Genomic DNA, 24,360 nt, shown 5'->3' on the forward strand with positions numbered 1-24,360 from the left:
CTCAAGTACATCACACCATAGCTGCAGATGTTACCATTTTTACTTTCCTCTTTTTTTTTTTTTTTAAATGATGTTTATTCCCAGGGATGGTGAGTGTCAGATGGAAGGAGAAGGGAGAAAGGGTGCTCTTTTTACAGTTTCTTCAGAGCTGGCTGGACCATGGGAATGTAACTGCCTTTTTGCAAACTCTTTCCTGCTTGATACAAGTCCAGTGATGTGTGTTGTTTCTGTTATGAGGTTTCACTGAAGGTGAAATGCCTGCACAACACCAAGCATGTTTTGGGAGTTACACTCATAGGACTAAAAGGTCAGAGGCCCCAGGTAAGATACTGCAAGGCTAAGATTCTCTCCCATACAGCTGCAAATGCTGCTTTCAGCATTGCCGGGCTCCTTTGCATAATCTAGAGAAGGAATGGGGCACATCCTAGTAGCCAAGTCAAAATAGCCTTGTGTATTAACAAGTTACATGGAGCTCTGCTGCTCTGGATGGAAAAGTTGGTCTCTTTACTCTCTAAACTGCTCTCTGCCAGACATGTCTGTGGGTGCTCAACCTCCTGTAAATGCATTCCCCCATGAGTGACTGGTGCCTCCTCAATCTGGGGGGGCACCTGCAGAAGCTGCCCCCAGCACAGGCCCTGTCAGGGGGAGCACCAGTCATACCAATAGCATCAGTGTTGGCCATCAGGGGGGACACCGGCCCCTTCAGGGGGGGCATGTGCACCCCCTACCAGTCACCTATGCATTCCCCATTGGTTCTTGCACTATACCCCTCAAGCAGAAAGCCACAGGTGCTGCTGCTCCTCCTCTGGAATTCTGCTGCAGGCAAAGGGCACTCCCTCCTGACACAGCAGCAGGGGAGAAGAGGCCTCCTTTGAACAAGGAGGAAAGCAAATTAGAACTCCAGCAGCATCTGCTGTGTTAGCCCCTGGCTCTCCAATCCAGCAACTCCAGAGTGCTGCCCCACCCCCTCTTTAATTTTAAAAGTAATTTAGGATAAAATAAAACCAGAAAGCTCAAGTCACGATTACAGTTCCACTGTGCTCCGAGTCAACCACTGTATTAGATAGGAATCTCACCTTTACCTGTGGCAGGTGAGGGTGCAATACCTTGCAGTTGTGTGACAGGGTTAATTGGGTAGTTTTAGGAATAAGCTAGACAAGAATTTGTCTGGGATGATCTGGATAGGGATGATCCTGCCTCAAGCAGGAGGTTAGACTAGATGACCTCCAGAGGTCCCTTCCAGCCTTGCTTCTCTATGATTCCACAATTCATGCAGAAGTGGACAAGGTTTCAATAGTACAGGCAAGAACGTATTACCTAAGTGGGACAAAGCTGCTGGGAGATTTAGCCTGAGTTGCACTTTCACTGCAGAGGGAAGCCAGCTACACCTTTGTTTTCTTTACACAAATTAAGATGGTTCTGGTTTTCTTGCCTGGCTGCCAACTCAGGTTAGGAGCCTTTGAATTAACTGAGTATACTGTACATCAGGCATTTCCTTCACACTTCAGCATCAGAACAGAGGGCTGGCTGCCTCTAAATACAGATATCACAACAGCTCTCAGCAGCTCCAGGCAAGATTTGGATCCAGTTGTGGTGCATGCTGTACATATGAGTAGATACATTAGGCCTAATCTTTATTTCCTGTGTAAAGAATATACAAGCTTGGCTCTTTACTCCTCCTCTGAGTTGCCCTACTCCTGGATTTAGCCAATGACCTTAGTTTTACACAATCTAATAAAGAAAAAAGCCTCCATGAATCTCAGAACTAGAAGATGAAAGCAGCACAGCCTTATTAAGCATAGACAGATGCTTAGTACCTGCATGTTGAATTTAAAGGCTGCATTGGCTTCCTCCACAATCTTCTCCTTGGTTTTCTTGTCCAAATCCAGGGCATTCATTCTTGCCCTGTAGAACTGCTTGAACTGCTGTGCATTGGAAATATTCTCAAACACATAGAACTGGATCCCTTCCCCAGAGCTGGGTAGCTTTAGGGCCCTCTGGGCCACCTTTTTCAGCACCTGCCCCCCTGACAGGTCCCCCATATAACGTGTGTAAGCATGGGCCACCAGCAGCTCTGGCTCATTTTGCCCAACTTGATGGATTCTATCCACATAACACTTGGCTGCCTCTGAACACTGTATCTTCTCTTTCCAGTCTTCTCCATAAAAAAATTTCAAGTCTTTAGCCAACTCTTTCTTTCGATGAAGTTCCAGAGGGAAGTAGAGAGGTGCAAATGCTGGATGGTCCTTGTTGTGGTCCATTTCTTCTTCCAGGGCAGAGTAGGTGAAGTAGAGTGCTACAGTTGCTAGCTAGAAGCAAAGCATAAACGTACATGAGAGATCAACTGCTGGAAAAAAATGTCTATTAACATAAAGAACCATGCCTGACGGCAAATTCCTCCCATATGGACTTGGCCTTTCCCAGCATATGACCCATTAGGCTGTGAAGTACTCTTGAAGACAAATTGTAGAAACCCCACTGCTTGGGACACACCAGGACAAAACTATTCTTGGATTCTCCTAGCACGTGATGCAGTGGTACCTTAATGCCACGTAGGATTCTATTAGCCTTTTTTGACCTAGCATTCTCATCTTGGCTACAACCCTACCCATAACATCATACCAGCCAATTTTCTTATTTGGACTTAAGAGAATGTCTTCAATTTGGCATGAAGCTTCCAACTCTTTTCAACTGGACCACTCCTTTGCTAATGGAGTGAGAGTGGAAAGGTGCAAACCTTAAAGAGCTCCTTCTTGATCCGTCCTTTCAGGAAGTCTTTGACAAACTGAGTGTTCTCTGCACGATCATGGGACTCCTTGGTCCCCTCCTTTAGCAGCTCCGAGAGATCAGTGGGACTGTGAAGAACAGAAAAAACACATATGGGCGTTAGACCTGGATCATGCCCTAAGACGACTGTAAGGGTCTTAGATATACCCCAAGAACATCTGCACTATAACAGACCATATGTTAGAGCAAGTTTGGCCATTTCTGCGCTTCAAACAGGTCCTACATTAGGTCAGTAGAAACAATGAAATCACTGCTTGACACTCAGTGGTACCCAGCACCAAAACACATTTTATCCCACTGGCACTAATTAACACCCCTCTCAGGACAGTTATCACCTAGCTTGGAGTACAGCCCCCAGGTTGCAGAAGCACTGGGTGTTCAGCTAGCCATTTCCCCTATTGTGTTTTGTATGGATGTGGTAGCTATTATCGTTTAGCACTGCTAAAATATCAAGTCTGAGAAGAGCAAAACAGACTGCAACCAATCATAGCTTTACAGAAGATTGCCAAGCACACAGCCAGAGAAAGTGGAGCAGTACATCCAGCAAACCCAGGGCTGCCATATCTAACAGGAATGTTCAACTGGCATTGCCTGTTCAAAAGTCAAGCATGAAGATGAGACCAGCTCATAGAGGATGCTATTTATACCCCTAGGCCAGAATGATACAAATTCACATTCTAAGAAATTTCCTTTTCCCCCACCACCAATAACAGGATCTTTTTCTGGGAACAAGTGCAAAGATGACATCTAGCTTTCAAGAATCCAAATAATTTTCATTTCAGAATTTAAAAATAGCAATACCTGTCAAAAACTGAAAGACTTCATTGAAACAGCTTAGGAAAGTCATCATAAAGAATTAAAAAGTTATTTTCAGGACAAGAGAATTTGTTAATGATTTGTCATGTGTTATTTGCAGGTACAGAAGCAACATGACTACTAACCATTCTACTGAACATATTTCAAATGAAATATGGTTAGTGAAATAGAGCCAGCCTTAAAGCACAGAGAAGCATCAGCAGAAAGAACGTACTCAACTCCTACATGTCATTCAATTTGCTCTCCGTAGAGAGACCATGAACAAGGCAGGCAATTATGGTGACACTTCTGTCACAACTGCTCCAAGGGGTAGAACAGCCTCCAGTTGGACTTGGCTGTGGCTTTTCTGGGCTGGATAAGAAATAATAAATAACCTAGAGACGATAGATTCCTTGATGTATTTCAGGCCCCTGGCTTGTGATTTATCAGCTCAAGATGTGGTCAAAAGGGAGGGGGGGTCCTATGCAAAACTGGTTTAATTCAACCTTGAAGGTCCAACATCTTGCATTCATTAGTAGGGCCCTGAGAAAAAGTTGGGATTTTGTGGACTGAACAGATACTGTGAAATTAGCCCCACACCACTATTTTTAAGCGTTGCAAGCCTATGCCAGAAAAATGTGCAAAAGTGCAAGTTTCTCTTTGCAGACTGGCATTGTTCCAGGCTGCAAAGGGAAACCTGGGCTTTCACAGCATTCCAGCCTGCAAGTGCCTGCTGGGGGCACAGCCAGGATGCAACTGGATGAAGCTAAGTGTATAGGGAGGAGGAAGGGAAGAGGTTTTGGAGGACCAGGGCATGTGCTGCCTGCCATAGGTGGCAGAATGTCAGGGCTAGTGGGGCTTATCCCCCCAAAACTTTTCACAGCAGCTGACAACAGCAGCAGTACCGCTGCACTGCCATTTGACAGCACCCAGCAGTGCTTGGTGCGCAGCCGCTACTCTGCCGCTGCTTACAGTCACAGCACATGCCAGCCCCACAACAGCCCCATGGGAGGGAGAGGTAGGGGTCACGTGGGGCTGAGCCCCTCGCAAATATTTCCCCCCACTGCTTGGTGCCTGCCCCACACATGGCACACACACAGGTAAAGTATCGTTTTTCACGGAATATTCACAGAACTGCCAGGACCCATTTGCCAAGATCAGTGGTAGTTCTGTGAAAAATGATACTTTACCCACACACGTGCTACAAATTTTCTAAAATAAATCCATGAGTTTGTCAGGGCCCTATTCATTAGGGCTAGAAACAGGCCAATATACAAACAGACATCTAGAAGGCCTCTTTCTCAGTAGCACAAAACTTGCTCATGCATTAGTACACCATGAGATCTTGGATTTTAGTAGCTATGACACTTATCCCTAAGCCTATTTTTTAAGAGTTCCAGAAATTTTTCTTTTGCTTTCAAGGCCTGTAACTAGTCTTTTAAGAAGGCTGCTAGCTCTCTGGGTGTAATGATATTAGAAATATGTAAGTGTTTACCTATTTTAATGGCTGCACTTCTTTATGATGTGGTAGAAATAATACCTGCTGGTGTGATATATAGAGCTGTTCTAAGTAATATTTTTTTTGCACTGACCTGCATAATTGACTAATGGATAATACCAGAGTTCATTCATCTCATGCCAATTAAATCATGCCACTCACTCTATGATGTATTCAATATAATTAGCATTTCTCTGCTTAGAACTAAATTGCAGGCAGCTTTGAAGCCATAAAACCAATAGACTACTTGTTGTTAAAAAAAAATAACAGACAAGTTAAAATGAACATAGAGTGATCTGTTTACTAAAACTAACGCAAGTTTCACAGGATGAATCTCTTAATTCAGGTTCGTAAGTCCCCAAGTCCCATTCTTGCCTTGGCAAACACTGGTAGCAAGCTTACCCTCCTCTCCTCCCGTGTCCCTATATACAAGGAGGTGAGAAACCTTAAACTTCACAAGTTGATTTCAGGAGGAAGAATAAATGGCAGGATGTATTCAGGTGTAATATGGAACATATTCCAAATCATCAGATTCTAAGAGGAAAGACTAGAGCACCCTACTGTAAAATGATGGGTAGAAACACTTATTATACTCCAGGAGATTCCACACAATACCTTCTTTCCTACACATTACAAAAGGTGAAGTGGGGTGGGTACCCCAGGACAAGCCATGAGACATTTACACTCATCATCAGTAAAGAACTAGATGGCTCAAGGGATCAGTAATGTTGTCTAGCCAGTAGGCTTCCTGTTGAATCAGTCAGACAGTCACAGCAAGTCACATTCTGCAGCTCCTCCTGTGACTCAGTCTCCCTACCTGTCAAATACAGAGCATGACACTGCCTACATGAGAATTGGAGCTAGTTACCCCTCAAGCAGCACTGTACTGAGGCAGCTATACCAATTTCTGTCCCGGAGGTGGCATGTCTAGAGCAGCATGGTGGTATCTCAGCAGAATGCTGTGGGAAAATTTGGGGAGCTGAAACCATTCCTCTTCTCCAGTCCTGGCCACTGCAGCCTAATCTATGAAACTGCATCATGCCCAAACCACCGGTTGGGAAACAGTGAAGGAGGAGATAGCTGTGTGCACCCCAGGGGGAGAGGCAGAACGCTGTATTTCACAGCTCAAATACAACTCAAGTTCTCATTCTGGCTGTTCACAGATATCTTTTCTCCTAATGGGCTTGTAAGAAGAATAGGATAAAAACATGCTCGCATTCCAGACTCGCCTGCAGAACTGGAGGAAAGAAGACAGCAATATCATGTCTGCCTTTGACCTGCTCACCTGAATTTCCTGCTAGGAAATGTATAGTTCTGGCTGAACAGTTAACTGTTCACACTTCCCAAGAGGACTCACCTAACATCATTTTCTTCTTCCATTTCTTTGTAGTGCAACCCTTCTGCTTCATCTGCTCCCTCTGAAGCCTCCATTACATCAGACAACATTGCCGCACAGCCCCAGTCAGTCCACCGTTGTCCTCGACTCACCCTGTTTGAAAACAAGAAGCATCTGTCAATGTAGTTATTCCAGCAATATTTTAGTAAATGAAGAACTGATGCAACACCTTAATACAGGAGACATTTCCTAAACCATGAGGAGTAGGATAAAAGAAAGGCACTAAAGGCCGCAGGTCCTTGAGCTGGACAAGTTTTAACTCAGATACTGGCAGGGATAACTGACAGGCATGCCCCTGACAGTCTCACTGTGTCCACTCAACACATACAGCATTACCAGTTAATGATCCAGTTGCATCTTAGACTACAAGAAGTCCCTGCAGCTCTAAGCAAAGTAACTGACAGCCTCAGCTCAGAGCCTCACATGCTGTATTAGAAGCAGGAAGCACACTGATAACCTGGCAGCCTTGGGTACAGAAGAAACCAATGATTCATTGTACAACCCAAGTCAGCTTCCCTCTCAGGGACAGGTGTCAAATGAAAAACAGAAGCCTGAAATATTAACTGCCTCCATACCACTGTGAGCAAAACAATTTTTCCCCCACCAGGATTGACAAGCCTCTAATCCAAAGGCAGAAAAGCTAGATGCAGAGTGGAGAAAATGAGGCAAGGAGGTGAACCCTTCTCCTTCAGAATTTCTCTTGCAACTCTTAATGACGAGGGCTTGGACTGCAATCTGCTTGTTCACCCCATGCACCAATATGTTCTAGCAGCAACACACAGCCTCTCGTCCTCACAACAGCCAATTTAGTCAGCTAAGCTTTAGAGACAGACAGCTGGGCTGAGGACTAACAGAAGCCTCTCCTGCAATGCTGTATATCTGGAAGGGAAGAGATGCAAGTCACAGGGCTGTAAAACAATGCCAGAAAAACAGGCCTGCAGGCTGCAAAGCAATGTCCTTAAAAGCAGGAGCAGGGTTTTCCAAACAGCCTTTCTTGGGCTGTCCCACCCCACACCTCTAAAGAGCAGTGACCTGCTCATGAAGCGATTTCATTTAGGATGACCCACTAAGACTATATGCAGCATAGAATCTCCTGGCTAACAGGTGCCAGCAGGCTATTTGAAAAGCTGCAGATAAAGCAGCATGCAGAACAATAGAGGCAGTGAGCAGGACTAGAAGTCATACATGTGACTTATGACACCAACACCTCGAGTAAGCCATTTGGCCACTATTACCTCATTCCCTATTTTATGAATGAGAAAATTCAGTGTATAGATACACAGGTTCACTGAGGCTGAAAAACATGTCCTTTTTGTTGCAGCACTGGCTGTGCTGGGATGTGTTCCAGCACAGCTGATCTGCTTTGCTGGGTGACATATTGTCCATTGTCCTTCAGCGTTGGACTCAATCCTACAGGACAACTCCAACCTGGGCAAACTGACTTGGGGCATGGCAGCATGATATGCAAGTCCAGGGAATCCCCTGCTGGGGGATTCCTGGGCACACTTCTGCAAGTAAACCTGGGAAAGCACTCCCAGGGCTTCCATGGGTATGGAGGATTGAGCCCCTGAACACCCCTGCAGACTAATTCCTGGGGCACATAAGATCCAGCCCCTGAACCCCAAAGAACCTGCCAAGGGTGGCCAGAGAACACAGCCAGTTCCAGGCTGCCCACACTCTGCCATCACAAAGCAAACAGAAAGTATGCAAAATAGCAGCATAAATTAATATCACCTTGGTTGTGGCCACAAAATTAGGCATCTGTGGCACAACAGAGCATGGACATCAGCTTGTTTTTGCTTTGTGCCCCCATAAAAAAATGTTTACAGCAGCACAAAGGCAGCATCTGTTTTTAGCTTAAAAGTTAAAGATGGCAAATCAGGAGTCAGATGGGCACAGACCAAGCTTCCTACTTATTTACAAAGCATTTTCCTGAACATATTCTGGCTGACCAGAAATAATTCACCCTCTTATACTGCTGCCTCCTCCCCATAAGTTGACCACTGTATTTGCTGCTTAAGGTGCGTTGACCTGGTACGTCTATATTTTGAGGCACAGAAAACAGTAACCAAGATAACAAGGCAGACTGCAAGCCATGCTAGTTAGCACAAAGCAGCATTGGCAGATCAGCTACTGACAGCCAGGCACATGTGTATGCCCTACTAGATTCACAGTGGAAGAAGGCTAAACTGCAGCTCCTTTAATTCTGCAGGGTCCCCATGTGCATGCGCCCCACCACTGACTGGTGGAGGGGCCCTGCTTGTGGCTCGCTCCTAATCAGGAGGGAAGCAAAAATCTCAGTTTTCAACTTGGTGCTGTCTTTGTTTCACTGATGCTGACTGGCCGAGGGGCCCCAACCTCCCCCTTTGCTTGGCCTTGGTGAGGCTGCAGCTGGAGTACTGCATCCAATTCTGGGCTCCATACTTTAGAAAGGACGTAGAGAAGCTTGAGAGAGTCCAGAGGAGGGCCACATGCATGATCAGAGGTCAAAAGAGCAGACCTTACGAGGAGAGGCTGAGAGGCATGGGACCTGGAAAAGAGGCCTGGAAAAGAGAAGGCTCAGGGGGGACTTGGTGCCAGCCTACAAGTATAAAAGGGGTGTGCATCAGGATCTAGAAGAATGTCTGTTCACCAGGGCACCCTAAGGAAAGACAAGGTCTAACAGTCAAGCTGCTGAAAGACCATTTAGACTGGACGCAAGAAAAAACTTCTTTACTGTCCAAGTCTCCAGAGTCTGGAATAGACTCCCCCAGAACTGGTGTAAGCACCTACTCTAGATACATTCAAGAAAAGCCTGGCTGCTCACCTTGCTGGGGTCATCTGACCCCAGCTGACTTTCCTGCCCTTTGGGCAGGGACTGGACCAAATGATCTTGTGAGGTGCCTTCCAGCCTTAATGTCTATGAAACCGATGTTCAGCTTGCGGAAAAGGTGCTTAAGAGGGGAAATAAGAGCAGTCTTCAAATACTTATCTCTTTGAAGGGCTACCATAAAGAAGAGGGAAAGCATCGTTTCTCTCACTGCAGAGAGGAAGACGCAAACCAATGTTCTGAAGTTGCAGCAAAATAAATGTAGATGGGCTATCTAGGAGTCTTGGTTGACCACAGCCTCAATATTAGTCTACAGCATGATTCAACTTCTGTGAAGCTGCATGTGGTTTTGGACTGCATTAATAGAAGCATGAGGTGCAAGTCATATGAGGAGAGTCTGCTCCTTCACACAGAGAGCTACACCCCCATTCTTCCTCACCTTGTACAGGAGGGATCATGTATAGCCATCTATACCTGTGGTCCAGACATAGGTGGAGTCCCACCAGGTCTCCATTATCCCTATGAGATCACATTTTTGCTTAGCAGAAGGGCCAGTTCTTCCCGTTTGTTCCCCAAAACATGCCTAGCTCCCTCAGACTCTCCTCATATGACTTGCACTCCAACCCCCTGACCATCTTTACTGCCTGTCTCTGGATCCTCTCTAACTTCTCTACCTTCTTTTTAAGAGGTGGAGCCCAGAACTGCATACAGCACTCCAGATGAGGCTTCACCAGTGCCAGGTAGAGAGGCACTATCACTTCCCGTGTCTTGCATCTAATGCAATTGGGGAACTGATGCCTCGACAACCTTATGGCCTGGCCTGATGGCTGGGGAACTGGCTCCATAGTCGGACCCAGAAAGTAATAGTTGATGGAACTGAGTCAACATGGTGCATGGTTACCAATGGCACCCCCAGGGTTCAGTACTGTACTGAGATCAGTACTCTTTAATATATTCATAAGTGATCTGGGTTCGGGTGTCAGAAGCGGGCTGGCCAAGTTCACAGATGACACCAAATTATGGGGAAGTGCGGTCACACTAGAGGATAGGCTGGGGATTCAGGCTGACCTGGACAAGCTAACAAGGTGGGCAGATCAAGACTTGACGACATTCAGCACAGACATTCAACACAGCAAGATGTTCCACCCTGGGAGAAAGAGCCCACATCATACGTATAGGCTTGGCAGTGCTACACTCACTAGCAACAAAACTGAAAGAGATTTGGGGGTTATGACTGAGCACAAGATGAAGATGAGCCACCAATGCGATGCCACAACCAGTAAAGCAGATAAAACTCTGGTTTGCATCTAACGATGTATCTCAAGCAAGGCCCTGGCAGCCCTGCTGCTTGCTGCTGACTAGCAGGAAGACAAAAACAGCGCCAAGTTCAAAACCAAACTAAGACCTCCCAAGTCCTTTTCCATAGGGCTAACATCCAGTCCAGTGTCCCCCATTTTGTATTTGTGTTTTTGATTATTCTTCCTGAGGTGTAGCACCTTGCATATGTCCCCACCGAACTTCATCCTGTTAGCTCTAGCCCAGTGGTTTTCAAACTTTTTTCATTTGCAGACCCTTTTGGAAATGCTGAATGGAGGTGCAGACCACTATGAATTGTAAGTGTGGATACTCACACACTTTTGATTGATCATAGTCATCTTTTGTGGACCCCTTAGACATAGCCTGCAGATCTCAGGGGTCCATGGAACCCAGAAAGTCATTGCTGTAGCCCAACTTTCCAATCTGTTGAGATCCTTCTGAATTGTGCTTGCATCCTCCACCATGTTCAATCTTTCCAGTTTCATGTTGCTAGCAAACTTGCTCAAGAAGCTTTCTATGCCAGCAGCCAAATCATTACTAAACCTGACATGCAGGGCGTGGATTGCAGCTCTGCCCTGGGACCTGGCCACACACTGTCACTGGCCTGTGATCCTGGTCCCGCGCCCGCCCATCTGTCCCATTCCTGGACACTGCTCCCCACTCAACCACAGCCCTATGCCATCTGTCCAGCTCAGCACACCCTGCCCTCAGGGGTCCTGGCCAGTCTCCATGGAGACCTTGCCCACCTGTGCCATCTGGCACCCCAAGTGGGGTGCACGGCAGATGGGCCAAGGTTCCCAAGCAGTGGGGCTGAGTCCAGTGGCAGCAGGAGCTGCTGCCCAGGCTGCCAGGAAGCAGAATCCAGCCCCACCCCCACCTCACTGTGCACCCAGGGGCAGAGGGAGCTGTTGCATCCGCCACAGTCTGAGCTGCCTCCTGCTCCTGGGCCGGACAGGGCCAAGAGACTCACTACAGGGAAGATAAAATTCGTTGGTGGGCTGCATTTGACCCCCAGGCTGCATTTTGCCCACTCCTAGGCTAAATGGTCCGCAGTTCCCCAGGTCTTCCTTCTTTTTTTTTTTTAAACAAGGAACACCACACATTGGCTTTTTGTCCATTTCTCTAGTACCGGGCTCTTCTACCACGACTTCTCGGAGCCCTTAGCAATGATCTTCATGATCTCTGCTGTCAGTTCCTTCAGGACCCTAGAATGAAGCCCACCTGGCCTGCTGACTTGAAATCATTCAAACTCAACAAAAGCTCTCTGACCATCCCTTTTATCATCTCCTCTCTCAGCTCTCCCCCTTCCTTATCCAGATAATCCCTATTAGTAGGGACCCACAAAAATCATGATTTTTTGGAAACTGCAAAATCCAGCATTGCCTGCAAAAGTGGGTAATGTCCACAAAATCCGTGAAAAAAGACCTTACTGAAAATAAAATGCTGACTCCCTAGAGGGAGCCAGTAGTCCTCGCGGTGCTGTGGCCCAACTGCACAGCCTGCCAGGCGGGGAAGGCGGTGCTGCCCGCACACGGGGAGACCAAAATGGCTGCTGCCCCCTGCCCCATCCTGCTGACTGGCCGAGAAGGCTGCTAGTCTTGTGACCCTGACCCTCTTCAACAATCAGCGGTGAGGGGCAGTGCCGCATGAGACAGCCCCCCGCAACCAAACAGCAGCATGCAGCAGAGCCATATGATGAACAGCCCTTGCAGCCAATCAGCAGCAAAGGCCCCTCCTTTCACCAGGGTCCCTCAGCCAATAACAGGTGGTGGTGGAGAAAGTGGGGGAGCCACAATCAGCCCACAAAAGAGGCAGCCAGCTCCATGATCTTGAAATTGGCTGGCTGCCTCCTCGAGTTGGGAAGACCCCTACCTATTAGGTGTCTGGCTGCAGCTTAATTTTTTTAATGAAGATTGAGGCAAAGTAGCTGTTGAGTCGCTTTGGTTTCTTTGTATCTTCGGTTAGGACCACGGCAGACAAAATATGGCCTGCGGGCCAGATCCAGCCTGCCAAGGGATTCCATCCAGCCCACGACAAGTAGGGATGTACATATCTTTAAAAAAATTATCCATTTACCCATCTCTAATTATATAATTTAAATCGTTAACTGATAACACAGCAGCTCAGACATGGCTGCTGCTGCTGGGAGATATTCCCTGGGCCCTTTGATGGAGCGGGGAGGGGAGAACAGTGGGGTGTCAAGCCCAGCCAGACAACACAGCTCAGGCAAAGCCCCGTGCTGAACAGGAGAGAGCACCTGTGCACAAACAGCTAATTGCTTAACTGATTAGGCTGCCCACCATTTTCTTCTTTAGCCTCATATGCTATGGGTACTATTCCCACCTTACCCCTTCCCCTCCCTCCCACTGCCAACATCTCCACTGCCGCCACCAGACCTGGCCTCACTGCCCAGGCACCTGGGCCCATTTGCCCTGTATCCACTGCTGGGGGCACCAGACAGAGTGTGCAGGCAAGGTCTCCATGGAGTGGATGACATAGGGCAGGACAGGCAGACAGGGTCAGGACTGGGACTGCAGGGTGGTGACAGCACTGGGCTGGATCCTGGGGCAGAGCTGCAATCCACTCCCCGCATGTCCTAGCAGCAGGCACGAGTTCTTCAGGTGAGGACATACGGGGAGTGGATTGTGGCTCTACCCCAGGCCCCAGCCCTGCGCTGTCACTGTCCCATGATCCCGGCCCCAGCCCTGTCCGCCATCCTGTTCCTGGACGCTGCTCCCAACTCACCCATCCACCCACCTGCAGCCCCATGCCATCTGCCCAGCTAAGTATGACCAGCCCACAGGGGTCCCAGTCTGGTCTCCATGTAGACCCCACCCACCCACCTGCTCCATCCAGTGCCCCCAGGGCCAGATAGGATGAGTTGCTCCCTCCCACTCCCTTGTGCTGGACCAGGTCAGCATCTCCCTTTCCCGTAACAGCTCATCAGAACTCCTTAAGTGGCCCTCCAGCCCAAATAATTGCCCACCCCTGGGTTAGGTGCTCCCCCTGGCTTGTTAACAGAGGACCTGCAATTTCCCAGGTCCTTCTTTCCTGGCCAACATACTTACAAAACCTCTTCTTGTTCTCTACCTCCTTTGCCAGGTGCAGCTCATTCTTTACCTTTATCTTCCTGATTTTGTCCTTACAGGTTTTGATATTTCCTGGTATGCATCCTTGGTGTCCTGCCCATTCTTCCATTGCCTGTATGCTTTCCTTTTGTATTTGATGCACCTGCACTTCAGAAGTTCCTTGTGCAGCTACACTAGTCTCTTACCAGTCTTCTTGTGTTTCCATCATGTTGGGACAGTTTCTTGTTAGGCTTCCAGTACTGTGCCCCTTAGAAGCTCCCAGGCCTCCTGGGCACTTTTATCCTTCAATCTATTCTCCACGATACCATGCCTACTAGCTCCTTGAGTTGGATGAAACCTGCTTTTTGAAATGTAGCATCCTAATTTTGCTGACCTCATGCTTTGCCCATCTCAGGATCTGGAATTCTAGCATATTGTGATCACTTCCTCCCAAGTTATACATCACCTTCACATCCTCCACCAGTTCTTCCCTGTTGGTCAGGACAAGATCCAAGATAGATAATCCACTAGTTGTATCCTCCACTTTCTGGAAGAGAAAGTTGTCTTTCACACAATTTAGGCTTGACATTTTATATTTGGCCACAATGTTCTTCTAGCAGATGTCCAGAAAATCCAAGTCTCCCATCAGTACCATCTCATAGTTTTTGTATAGATTTATCATCTTCTTGAAGAGTAGCTCATCTACCTCCTCTTCCTGATTTGGTGGCCTATCATAAATCCCCACCATTATAATCTGTGCTGTGTCTTTCTCCTTTCATCTTCACCCAGATGCATTCTGCTTTGCCATCTTCTTCCTGAACCAGGGAACAAGTGTATGCACCTTTGACACAAAAGACAACACCACCACCTTTCATCCCAACTCTGTCCTTCTTAAAACAGAGAAGGACCCTTGATGTTCACATTCCAGTCAAAAGACCTGTCCCACTAGGTCGCAGTGATGCCGATCAGATTGTAGTTCTTTTCACAGACTGCAGCTTCCAACTCATCTTGTTTATTCCCCAGGCTTCTCACATGTATACATGCATCAGATACATTTTGCATTTTGACCTCCTCACTTCCTTTTTGTGCCACTTGTTGCAGTCCTGTAACGCAAGCCCTTTTCCAGAGGTGACTTGCTTCAAGTCCTTTCCCATCTGGACTGCATGCTCTGCTGCTGAGGGTTTTGATCACCATCCCTTGTGAAACCTAATTTAAAGCCCTCCTTCTTGCTTGGCCAGATGATGCTCACAGATGCTTGACTCTATTCTTATCAGATGGACCCTATCTCTTCATAGTAGTCCTCCTCCCAAGAACAACTGCCTGTTGTAGAAGAAGCCAGAGCCTTTATGTTGAAACCACCTTCTCAGCCACGCATTCGCTTTCAGAATATGATGGTCTCTGCCTGGACCCCTGCCTTCCACAGGAAGGATCAATGTGAACACCACTTGTGCTCCAAGCTCCTTAATCTTCCTGATGCCCATGCAGTTATAGCTACTCTTCCAGTTACCTACTGCTGGTTTCTTAACCCTCTTTTTCAGCTTCCCATAACTGTCTGACCTCCCAGCAACCTTATTAAAAAATTTACTGAATTTTGTGCAGGCTCAAGGTCTCAGCTGGAGTGCTCTGAAGAATGGAGTTATAGTTATATATACAGCGTACAGCACAAGCAGCAGGGCAAAGCCTGCCTTGCCCAGTATGCCTCATCCAAACCTGGTAGTCCCTGCACTCAGGGGATTATTCAGTTTGTGACCCATGCTCTTGGCCCTGTCTAACATTACCAACTTTAACCCAAAGGGCAATGACTGTGCTGGTAATCAGCCTAGTTAGAATTAGGCTGAGACCCAATTAGGCTACGTAATGGATTTTAGCTTCATGCAGCAAGACTGAAACCAAGTCTGGCAGTGAGATGCTAGTGATTTAGGAGTTCAGAGCCTTGTACCCCTGTTATGATTCACCCCAAGGGCAGGCAATGTCCCTCCCAGTCTTCAGCCTTCCTAGAAAATGGTCGCAAAGTCTACTTTGCGGCTTTTCTGTTGGAAAGGATAATGCCAGTGAAAGTGGCAAGGGGACAAAGGTTTGTAAGCTTTATTTCCACACCCATGCCTTTACCTTTGTACTTTGTTCGATCAGGTCACCAATTCCCAACAGATACCAGCTCAGCAAACAGTACGTGACCTCTGAGGGCTGCACAGACATTTAATCAAGCTCTGTACACCATAAGACAAGTGCACCTCTTTTTACAAGGGGGAAGTGAAGCTAAAGTTAAGTGACTTGCCCAAGTCCATCTAGAAAGCCTGCAATTAATAGACTAGAGTCTACTTCAATTGCATATAGAAGAAGCGCATGATTGCCTTCACATTGCCCCTTTAGTTCCAGCCAGAAGGCCAAGATCACAGCCACTATTTGAGTTCAGTTTGCTCTAGTGCTAGTTCCAATATTTTAAAATTCAGATTCTAAAAATAAGAACCCTCCATCCAAATCATCTCAAAGTTCAGGCTTAAGTTCCTTGGGAAAAGCTAGCCTTTCAGAAGACACCTCAGCACACCAGAGCTGGTGCTCACGCAGCTAAGGGAAAAGCAACTGTGATCTGTCCTAAGAAGGTTGCTCCTGCATTGCTTCCAATTCTTAAAAGAAGCAGAGCCAAAAAAGGCAAGAAATTTCCTCAGGGAAAAGCAAAAGCAAATGCAACAATAGGTAAGGGCAAGGACAAACTAAAATGTGGTTGCATCCTACTGCTACTACCAAACTACTAAATACTCTCTTCTTCATAGGGAACCTAATTGATTAGTGGGAGGTGCATAAGATTACCAGACATTGACTCATCACCTCTTTGCCATAGTTATGAAATTGGTGCAGCATAGAACTGTTAATTACAGGACATGTGAAATGTGCTGAAAATGGTGTTTTAGATCTAAAATTTCCTTTAAAAATTAGTAATTCTCCCAAAAAGAATGTGCCTTCTGTGTTTCTTTGCAATTGCTCGCAATTTAGCATTCTCCTAACCCCATTTAGAGATGTGAGGGAGTGCTTTATTTTTCTGTGGGAAATTTTCCATTTCTAAAAATTCATTGTTTCATGAAATTCATTAGTAACAATGAATGGATGCCAATACAATATTAGGCAAGCGTAGCAGTTTCAAAGATGTAATTAATGTTTTTCAGGTGATTATGCCCAGGAAGTGTGTAACAGTACATAAATGTTTTATTGATTTGTAAACAGGAGGACAAATACACTCACATAATAAGCCAAACCAAAAATCAAGTTATGAACTCACCTAATTGGCCGTGCAGGTCAAATAAAATCCAAAGCATGGCATATCATGCATAGTTCTTTGGGTGTGCTAAAATTAGTGTGTCAATAGTTTTTCTTAAATTTAAACAAACGATGTCATGGAAGCACATGCTATTGTGTATTGTCTTTACATTGTTACAAGTATTCCAATAAAAATAATTTCTTTCCACATGAAACTTTGAATTTGTTTGAATATAACATTTAAAACAACATTAAGTGTGCTGTATTTAATTTTTTTCCTAATCAAATATTTCAGTTCAAATACTTGTGGCTGTTGAGACATAAAATTAACACGGGATATATTTAGTAAACAAAACTAAAAAAAGTCAGTCAAATAAACATGCTAAATCAGATCACGCCCTATTTAGGGCATTAGAAAATTTTCCGGGAAATTTTCCAATTCAAAATTTTCCAGAAAACCCACATCTCTGACCCCATTTCATAATTTCTCTCTAAAAAGGACACTAATCCTTCTGATTTAAATCATACTTAGACATGAGTACTGGAAAAAAGCACTTCAATAAGGAAGTGCTGACTTTTCAAAGGATAATTGTGATAAATTTAAGAGAGATTAAAAATGCCTCCATAGTTTTCATCGTAGTCTCAGGGCTAGCACAGCTCAGGCTTTCACTGGTCCAAATTTTGAGTTTATTCATGAAGCAGAGAAATTTGAAAATAAGGAGTTAAAATAATCTGATAATCACACACAGATTGATTTAGACAGTGGCTACTGAATGAAAGGCATAGACTAAGGTTAGCTTCTCAGAATGATTCAACTTATATTTAAGAGCTCTATGTCCTACATAAGCAAAAATAACAAGGTCAATTAGCTTCAGAAAAAAAACAAGAGATGGTGTAACTCCACTCCACTCTGCTTAGAAATTCTAGTCCCAAAGATCTGGCAAGGTCTTACCTATTCTCCTGTGACCTCTGTAGACAGTAGCCAGCTACTTATGCATCTGCTTCCCTTTCCTTTTGTGTGTCCTTGTGACAAGGTATTTAATAGAGCTCAGAAATTTGTTAGAATCTGACAAGCCATGAGTATTTCTGCTATAGCCTCAAACCTGCAATCTCTGAGCTATCAACCCTATGCCTTTGCACCTGCACCACCCCAGCCCCCAGGCCCTAAACAGAGAGGCAGAGACTGAGGAACAGGAATGCAAGGCATAGGAGGAGGAAGTTGGTGAGGTGACTGCCTGATCAAGAAACCAAGGGCACTGACAACTATAAACAAGTAACAGACAGTGGCCTCAAGAATGAATTCTCTGGCAAAATGAAATCTAAAATTTTAAGCTTCAAGAATACATTCTTCTCCCAAAATAACAATCCATCCAAAACTGCAGCCAATTATCCCAGTACAGCCAAGAATCATGCATTGTTTACACTATCAATTCACAATGGCATCATCGTGGCAAATATTCTGGTTTCGTTGTTACAAAAAGGGTCTTCAAGTCAGGGACTTCTTGGCGTTTTCTCTGACACTGTATGGCCTTGGATTGTCGCTTAGATTCTGTACCCATCTTCCCATCCATTGGGGAAGACTTGTAGGAAGGGAGGTCCACAAGCCTTCTAGGTGAGGGAAACGGAGTAGGAGGAATTAAGTGATTAGAGCTAAATTCTTAAAGCTCAGGACTCATCTACACATAGAACTATTCCTCCAATAACAACACGTGTGGGCACACTTATTCCAAAGTAGAGTGCCTCAATCCTACTTAAATTTAGTCCACTTTATGGAGTAAATTAATCTGGATTTAAAGTTTTTAAAAATTTTAAGTTTAAAAAAAAGGGGGGGGGGAAGAAAGAAGCAGATTTACATTCCAGGCACATGCATAAGCATATCTCCAGGAAGATCTGGAAAACAAAATTGCTTAAAGTTTTACCTTTTTCACAGACAAGGGAATGGTAGCCCCTAGTCAAATGTCAAAAAGCCCCTAGAGAGGATGAGCTGTTGTTACTGATATTAAACAGATCTTCAGTTTTCCCATACAAGCTTACCTTGATACTTCACACTGAACTAAAGTCTACTTTTCAGACATCTTCATTCAGATCACACTTCACAAAATACCACAGAGAAGAGAAAAGATTTAAAGGAAAAAAATCAACACATAATATTCAGTCTTTCCTTAGAACAAGGCAAACAACTGGGAGGCTTTTGAGACTACAAGGGTCTGAACCCTGTCAAAGCATTCTTTCAGCATAATCACATACTGTGTCATCAGTTACAGTTAACTTTACTTCATAATTCAGATTATATTTAGTATTAAATTAGTTAATACTTTGGACATAAAAGATGTCCTCTACAGCAAGATTTTAAGCAGGGGGGCATATTGGGCATCTATACGCACGCTTTTTTCCTGTGATGCACCAGAGACCCACCACTTCAGAGCAGACTCAATCAAGTCTGCTCTGCACGCAAGCTGAGGCACACTGCGCTGTGCCACGTGCAGTTGTCTAAGCGGCAAAATGCTCATCAGCTCACAGAAACTGGTGGCGGCGCACTTTTGAACTAAAACACCTCCAAAGTGTTTTAGTTCAAAAGTGTGCCACCGACATTTTCTCAGTGCTGGGCACTTTTCAATGTGTAAAAATGCCCATTAAGACTGAACAATTACACCTCTCTGAACAAGAAGAACACGTCTCTGCAGGTAAGAAAGTCCATCAGTTTGATCTGTCAATTTTCAAGGTACAATTTGATCAGGAGGAAGTTTGCTCTGTGACAAAAGAAAACGTGCATTATGAGAACATTCATCCTTATTTTGTACTGGCTGGAACTGGCCACTGTAGGAGACAGGAAGCCTATCTATTTTTTATCTAAAGTCATGAGAAGTTAGCACTTCCAAACCCAAGTTAGACAGAGAACAGTTTGGGGACTTATCCTGTTCTTTTGTGCGCGCGCACGCACCACCCCCCCACTCCTCCCCAAAGGTGGGCAAAACGTGGCCTGTGGGCCAGATGCAGCCTGCCAGGCTATTCTATCTGGCCTGCGGGGCCCTGAAAAATTTTAGAAAATTTATATTTACCTGCCCCTAGCTGCCTGTCATGCAGCCCTCAATGGCTTGCCAAAACTCAGTAAGCGGCCCTCCACCCGACATAGCTACCTGCCCCTGACATAGAAGGTACCAGGAAGAGAAGAGGCAACTGTACTATTTCAGTGTCCAGCCCTCTAACTCTGGTCTTTTCATACATAGAATGCCAAGTTAAATCCATTATTGCCTTTACAATGGGAAGCTTCTATCAAGCCAGATGTGTCCAGAAGATGCCAAGCGGGGCAGTAACAGACAGTACAATTGAGGTGTATAAAGTACTTGGAGGGTGACAAGCCTCCAATGTACATGGCTGTGACAAATGTATTATTCACCACTTCACAATGGAAACATGGGGGGGGGGGGGGGGGGGGGGGGGCAGCAGGAAGGGTAATGGCATTTAAGAACCTCATCTTCAAAGCTCTTCAGAGGACTCAACTTGGATAGTAAACTGAGGGCCTCAAAACAATACCCTCGCATGAGGAACTGTCAACACCTCACAGCTTAGAAAAGACCCTAGAATACTAGAAATCAATAGTCCCCAACCTTTGCTAGTCCACAGGCAACAGTACTGAGCAAGTAACACATTGTGGGCAACAGCATACGCCCTATTCTTTCTTTTACTTTTTTAGAGTTCTGTGCCTGTAAGCAGAATCAAAGGGTCCGCAGGTAACATGCTACCTGTGAGCCATACATCAGAGACACTACTGCCATAAAAAACCTTTATCCTAAAGAACCTCAGGGTTCTTTCACAAACAAATATATCCAGAAATAACTTCCTCCACCAGTGAAGTACAGCCACCCCTGAAGTAGAGCACACGACCATATTGCACAGCAGTTTGGGACACGTGGAATTCTATCCAGTGAAAACTGAAGGGAAAATTTAGGAAGGTGCAAATACAGTCACTGCTTGGGCAGTAATTTGGCCAGAACACTGGCATTAATATACCTATCCCTCTTGCAAAAAAGTATCTATAGTCTTTGCCAACTGGAGTCTGGACTTCTATTTTACCTGAAACTCAGACCTGCCAGCACACAATGCCTTACAGCATAATCTTTTAGTACTTCTTTGGACAAATGGCAAAAGAAAGCACTAGCAAATACTTATCAACATCAATTCCTAGAGCACACAGATATGCTGTATTACAGCTTCCAAATAGTAAGTGGAAACCTGAATAGTGTACAAGATGTGCCAGTCAAAGTGCAGACAGAGGTAGGCTACAGGCAGCACAGGAGAGGGTCTTGCATGATGCTTGAAAAGGACTTTGTGGACAAACATACATTTATAGTGGCTTCAAAAGGGGAGGGGGAACTGCTGCTCAGAAGCAAACAGCAGCTATTATTCTACAATTGTTGTGTTTGAATGATCCTGTACTGATACAAGTGAGCTAAATTGGCCCAACTTTGTCCACAGATGAAGCCGGGTTAGCTGGAGCAGTTTTACTACACTTGTATTGCACTAAACTCATGTATTTTCCTTCTTCCCCCATGAAACAGCTACAAATGTATGCTTGTCTATACCCTAAAGTAGAGAGGAGGCTAGGTCTGGCAAAGGTGCAAGCAGATGGATAAGTGTTTGCAGAGGTTGATGGGAAATGACCACAAAGGACCATGAGAGGAGAACAATTTTCTTTGCATAGAGGTGAAAAGATAGCATTTATATGCATCCTGGGTAAGTGCATAATTCACCAAATGGCATTAACACTGCCAAATCCAACTTGTCTATTAGTTACTTTGCAACAAATCGACTACTGCATATTAGTTAAATGCATAAGCCACTTAAGTATATATATATAGCATCTTTCAGAACCATGGCTCACTTTGCAAATAATTGTACTCTGGTAACTACATAAGATAATTGTATCCGCCTACTTTGTTCACAGTTGTATTTCCTTTAATTCCACCAGAAAGAGTGAAGGAGAAGGAATTCTCAAAAGGAAGGCTGCTATTTTCAAAGCTTCTAATGACAGGAAGATAGATAGTTTGGGGGCTGCTAACACCCTAGCACTGACAGCAGCATGACAGCACAGAGTATTTACATTTTTTGGCTATGTGCCTGATCAATGTAGATGCATAGTCTTTTTTTCGGTCCTGAGGCTATGTGCTTGAGACCACAATGTATATGGGTAATAGTAAGTCTACAGCATCCTAAATTAAATTAGCCCAAGTTGCTCAGGAAAGCTAGTGAAATAAGCATCTAGCTGGACAGGGGCCAGTTAACTATGATCAGTGTATGAGATTACCTATCTGAATAGAGGTTATGGTTACAGGATCTGTAGAAAATGATTGGCTCTATTTTCTCTAGATGTAAGACAAGGACAGAAATTCTTTGATGAAAAAAAAGTGTTGAAAGGAGAGAAAACAAAAAACAAAACATGAATGTGAGAAAACTTTCCCTAGTAAAACCATGAGGGATCAGTCACTCAAGCATGGCAGCTAGAATCTTGCTATATCATCTTCATTATCAACATTATTAATTATTATGTACTTGTCTAATAATAATCTCCCACAAAAATGTTCAAATGCAAGGAAGTAAGAGACCCTATGACACTTTAATCATAAGCAGTGCAGATCATTTTGTAATTGGTTCAAGTGAATCCTTTGGTTTGATTAAAAACCAAAACACTGAAGCCCACTGAGGAATCTAAACTCTCAGACATAACTAGTTTTAGCCATTTACATTAGAAAAGTAGCTGATATTGCTGCTAGATCATAAAGTTTGTCAACAGAACTCACCACTGTTCAAGCAGTCCTTGCCAATAATAATGCACTGGAATATTAGAAATTTGACAAGACCTATCACTAGCTGCTGTACTAATCAGTCTCATTACAGCAACACCACTGTTGCTCGGTCTCAAGCAATTTCCAGAAATAAGGCAGGTATAAGAAAGTCAGGCACTGTTTGTACCTTGTTAATGGATTACCATGGTTAGAAAACTAAATACATATCTAGTGCACCGTTGCCCCTGACCCAAATGGTTCAGTTTCACAGTGAACACATTCCTCTTTCCTATTTACACAGAAAGATAAAAAACAAATGAGTCATCATGTGACCAGTCAGAAAGCTGGTAGTGCCTCTAGTGTCTAAGCAGTTCTTCTCACACCAATACACCACTAAATCAGGCCAATTTAATTACTCCTTCCAACAGTTCTCGGAAATAAGCAAGTATTCTAATGGTCTAAAAGGAACAAACAGGTTAGTGATTTGCCAAAGGCCATACAGCAAATGTGTCAGAGCAGGAACTGAACATTTGCTGTATGGCCAAATAACAGGATTACTGTTTTGAGCCTCTGGTAACTTTGGCCAATCCCACAGAGGACCAAAACTCAGATCTAACCCCACTGTTCGAAAGCATACGAGCAAAGAGGAGCATGGAAGAAATATGCTCCTGGGCACTTGTGTTGCTAAACAGATTCTGACAAGTGGGGGGATGTTTTATTTTTTAGGCTCAACAATTTCAAACCTAAACTTCTTTATTCTTTGTATGACATCAGACTTAGATGTCACCAGCAGGTGAATCAGTGACAGCAAGTTCAACCCCAACAGCAGTGGGTATAGTTCTTGTCATCCATTTGCATCACCACAAGAGGACAAAGGCCCTCAGTGGTGTTACTGGTATTTATTTCTACCTTATAGCTGCATCTGAGTCATTCTCAGAATTTGCTTCAATTAGCTGCAAATCTCAGCCAAGTCCCTGAAGAAAAAAGAAAGTACACTTGGGTCTCTCTTTATGTGAATTCGTTTTGTGCAAATTCACTTATATGCGACAACCTTATTTATACCAGAAATTTGCTTTGTGAGAAAAATCCAATATTATGCGAAGTCAGCTGGCAATGAGCAGTCCCATCCTGCAGAGCTGGAAGGAAGCAGGAGGGAGGGGAGACAGGGGGCGCCATGTGCACGTAAAAAAAAAAAAAAAATGTATCCGCCTACTTTGGACACTGGAAGTACATGCACATGGCCCCTAGTCTTGAGGGCAGCTCCAGCAGGTAAGTGGGGAAGAGGGGGATTGAGGCCCCTGTAGGGAGTGAGCTGGGCAGGCCTGAGGTTGCTGTCCAGCTTGGGGGTGCTTGCAGCATGGGGCAAGCACCTTTTCCACACAGCCCCATTGTGGCGGAAGGCAGCAAGCAGCTGGATGCTTGGCTCTGTGCCGCTCCACCCGGCTCTGTGCTGCTGCTGCTCTGCCCCATGCCACAGGGCCCCCCCAAAGTGCGGGCCCGGGGCACTCACTCCGATTCCCACCTCCCTGGGGACGGCCCTGGTGATTACTGTTTGAATTGGTTATGTTTTGGGGGAGCAGTAGAGTGAGGCTGGTACGTATCCCTATTAATTATATGTAATAATGGATTCGCTTTATGCAAGGTATTTTTGGAAT

At 45.0% G+C, this 24,360-nt stretch overlaps 1 protein-coding gene across 1 annotated transcript in view; it reads right to left on the reverse strand.

Moving 5' to 3' along the window:
• HMOX2 (heme oxygenase 2) overlaps positions 1–24,360 on the reverse strand; it is a 31,341-nt gene that overhangs the window by 4,455 nt on the left and 2,526 nt on the right. Inside the window, exons 2-4 of the mRNA XM_014602281.3 lie at positions 6,438–6,569; positions 2,738–2,855; positions 1,818–2,309 (exon numbers count right to left, since the gene is read on the reverse strand). Of these exons, the coding sequence (XP_014457767.1) occupies positions 1,818–2,309; positions 2,738–2,855; positions 6,438–6,526 (699 nt within the window). The 5' untranslated portion in view covers positions 6,527–6,569. The remainder of the gene's footprint in view (positions 1–1,817; positions 2,310–2,737; positions 2,856–6,437; positions 6,570–24,360) is intronic.

This window comes from Alligator mississippiensis, chromosome 13 (assembly GCF_030867095.1).
Source record: "Alligator mississippiensis isolate rAllMis1 chromosome 13, rAllMis1, whole genome shotgun sequence".
Taxonomy (NCBI): Eukaryota; Metazoa; Chordata; order Crocodylia; family Alligatoridae; genus Alligator; species Alligator mississippiensis.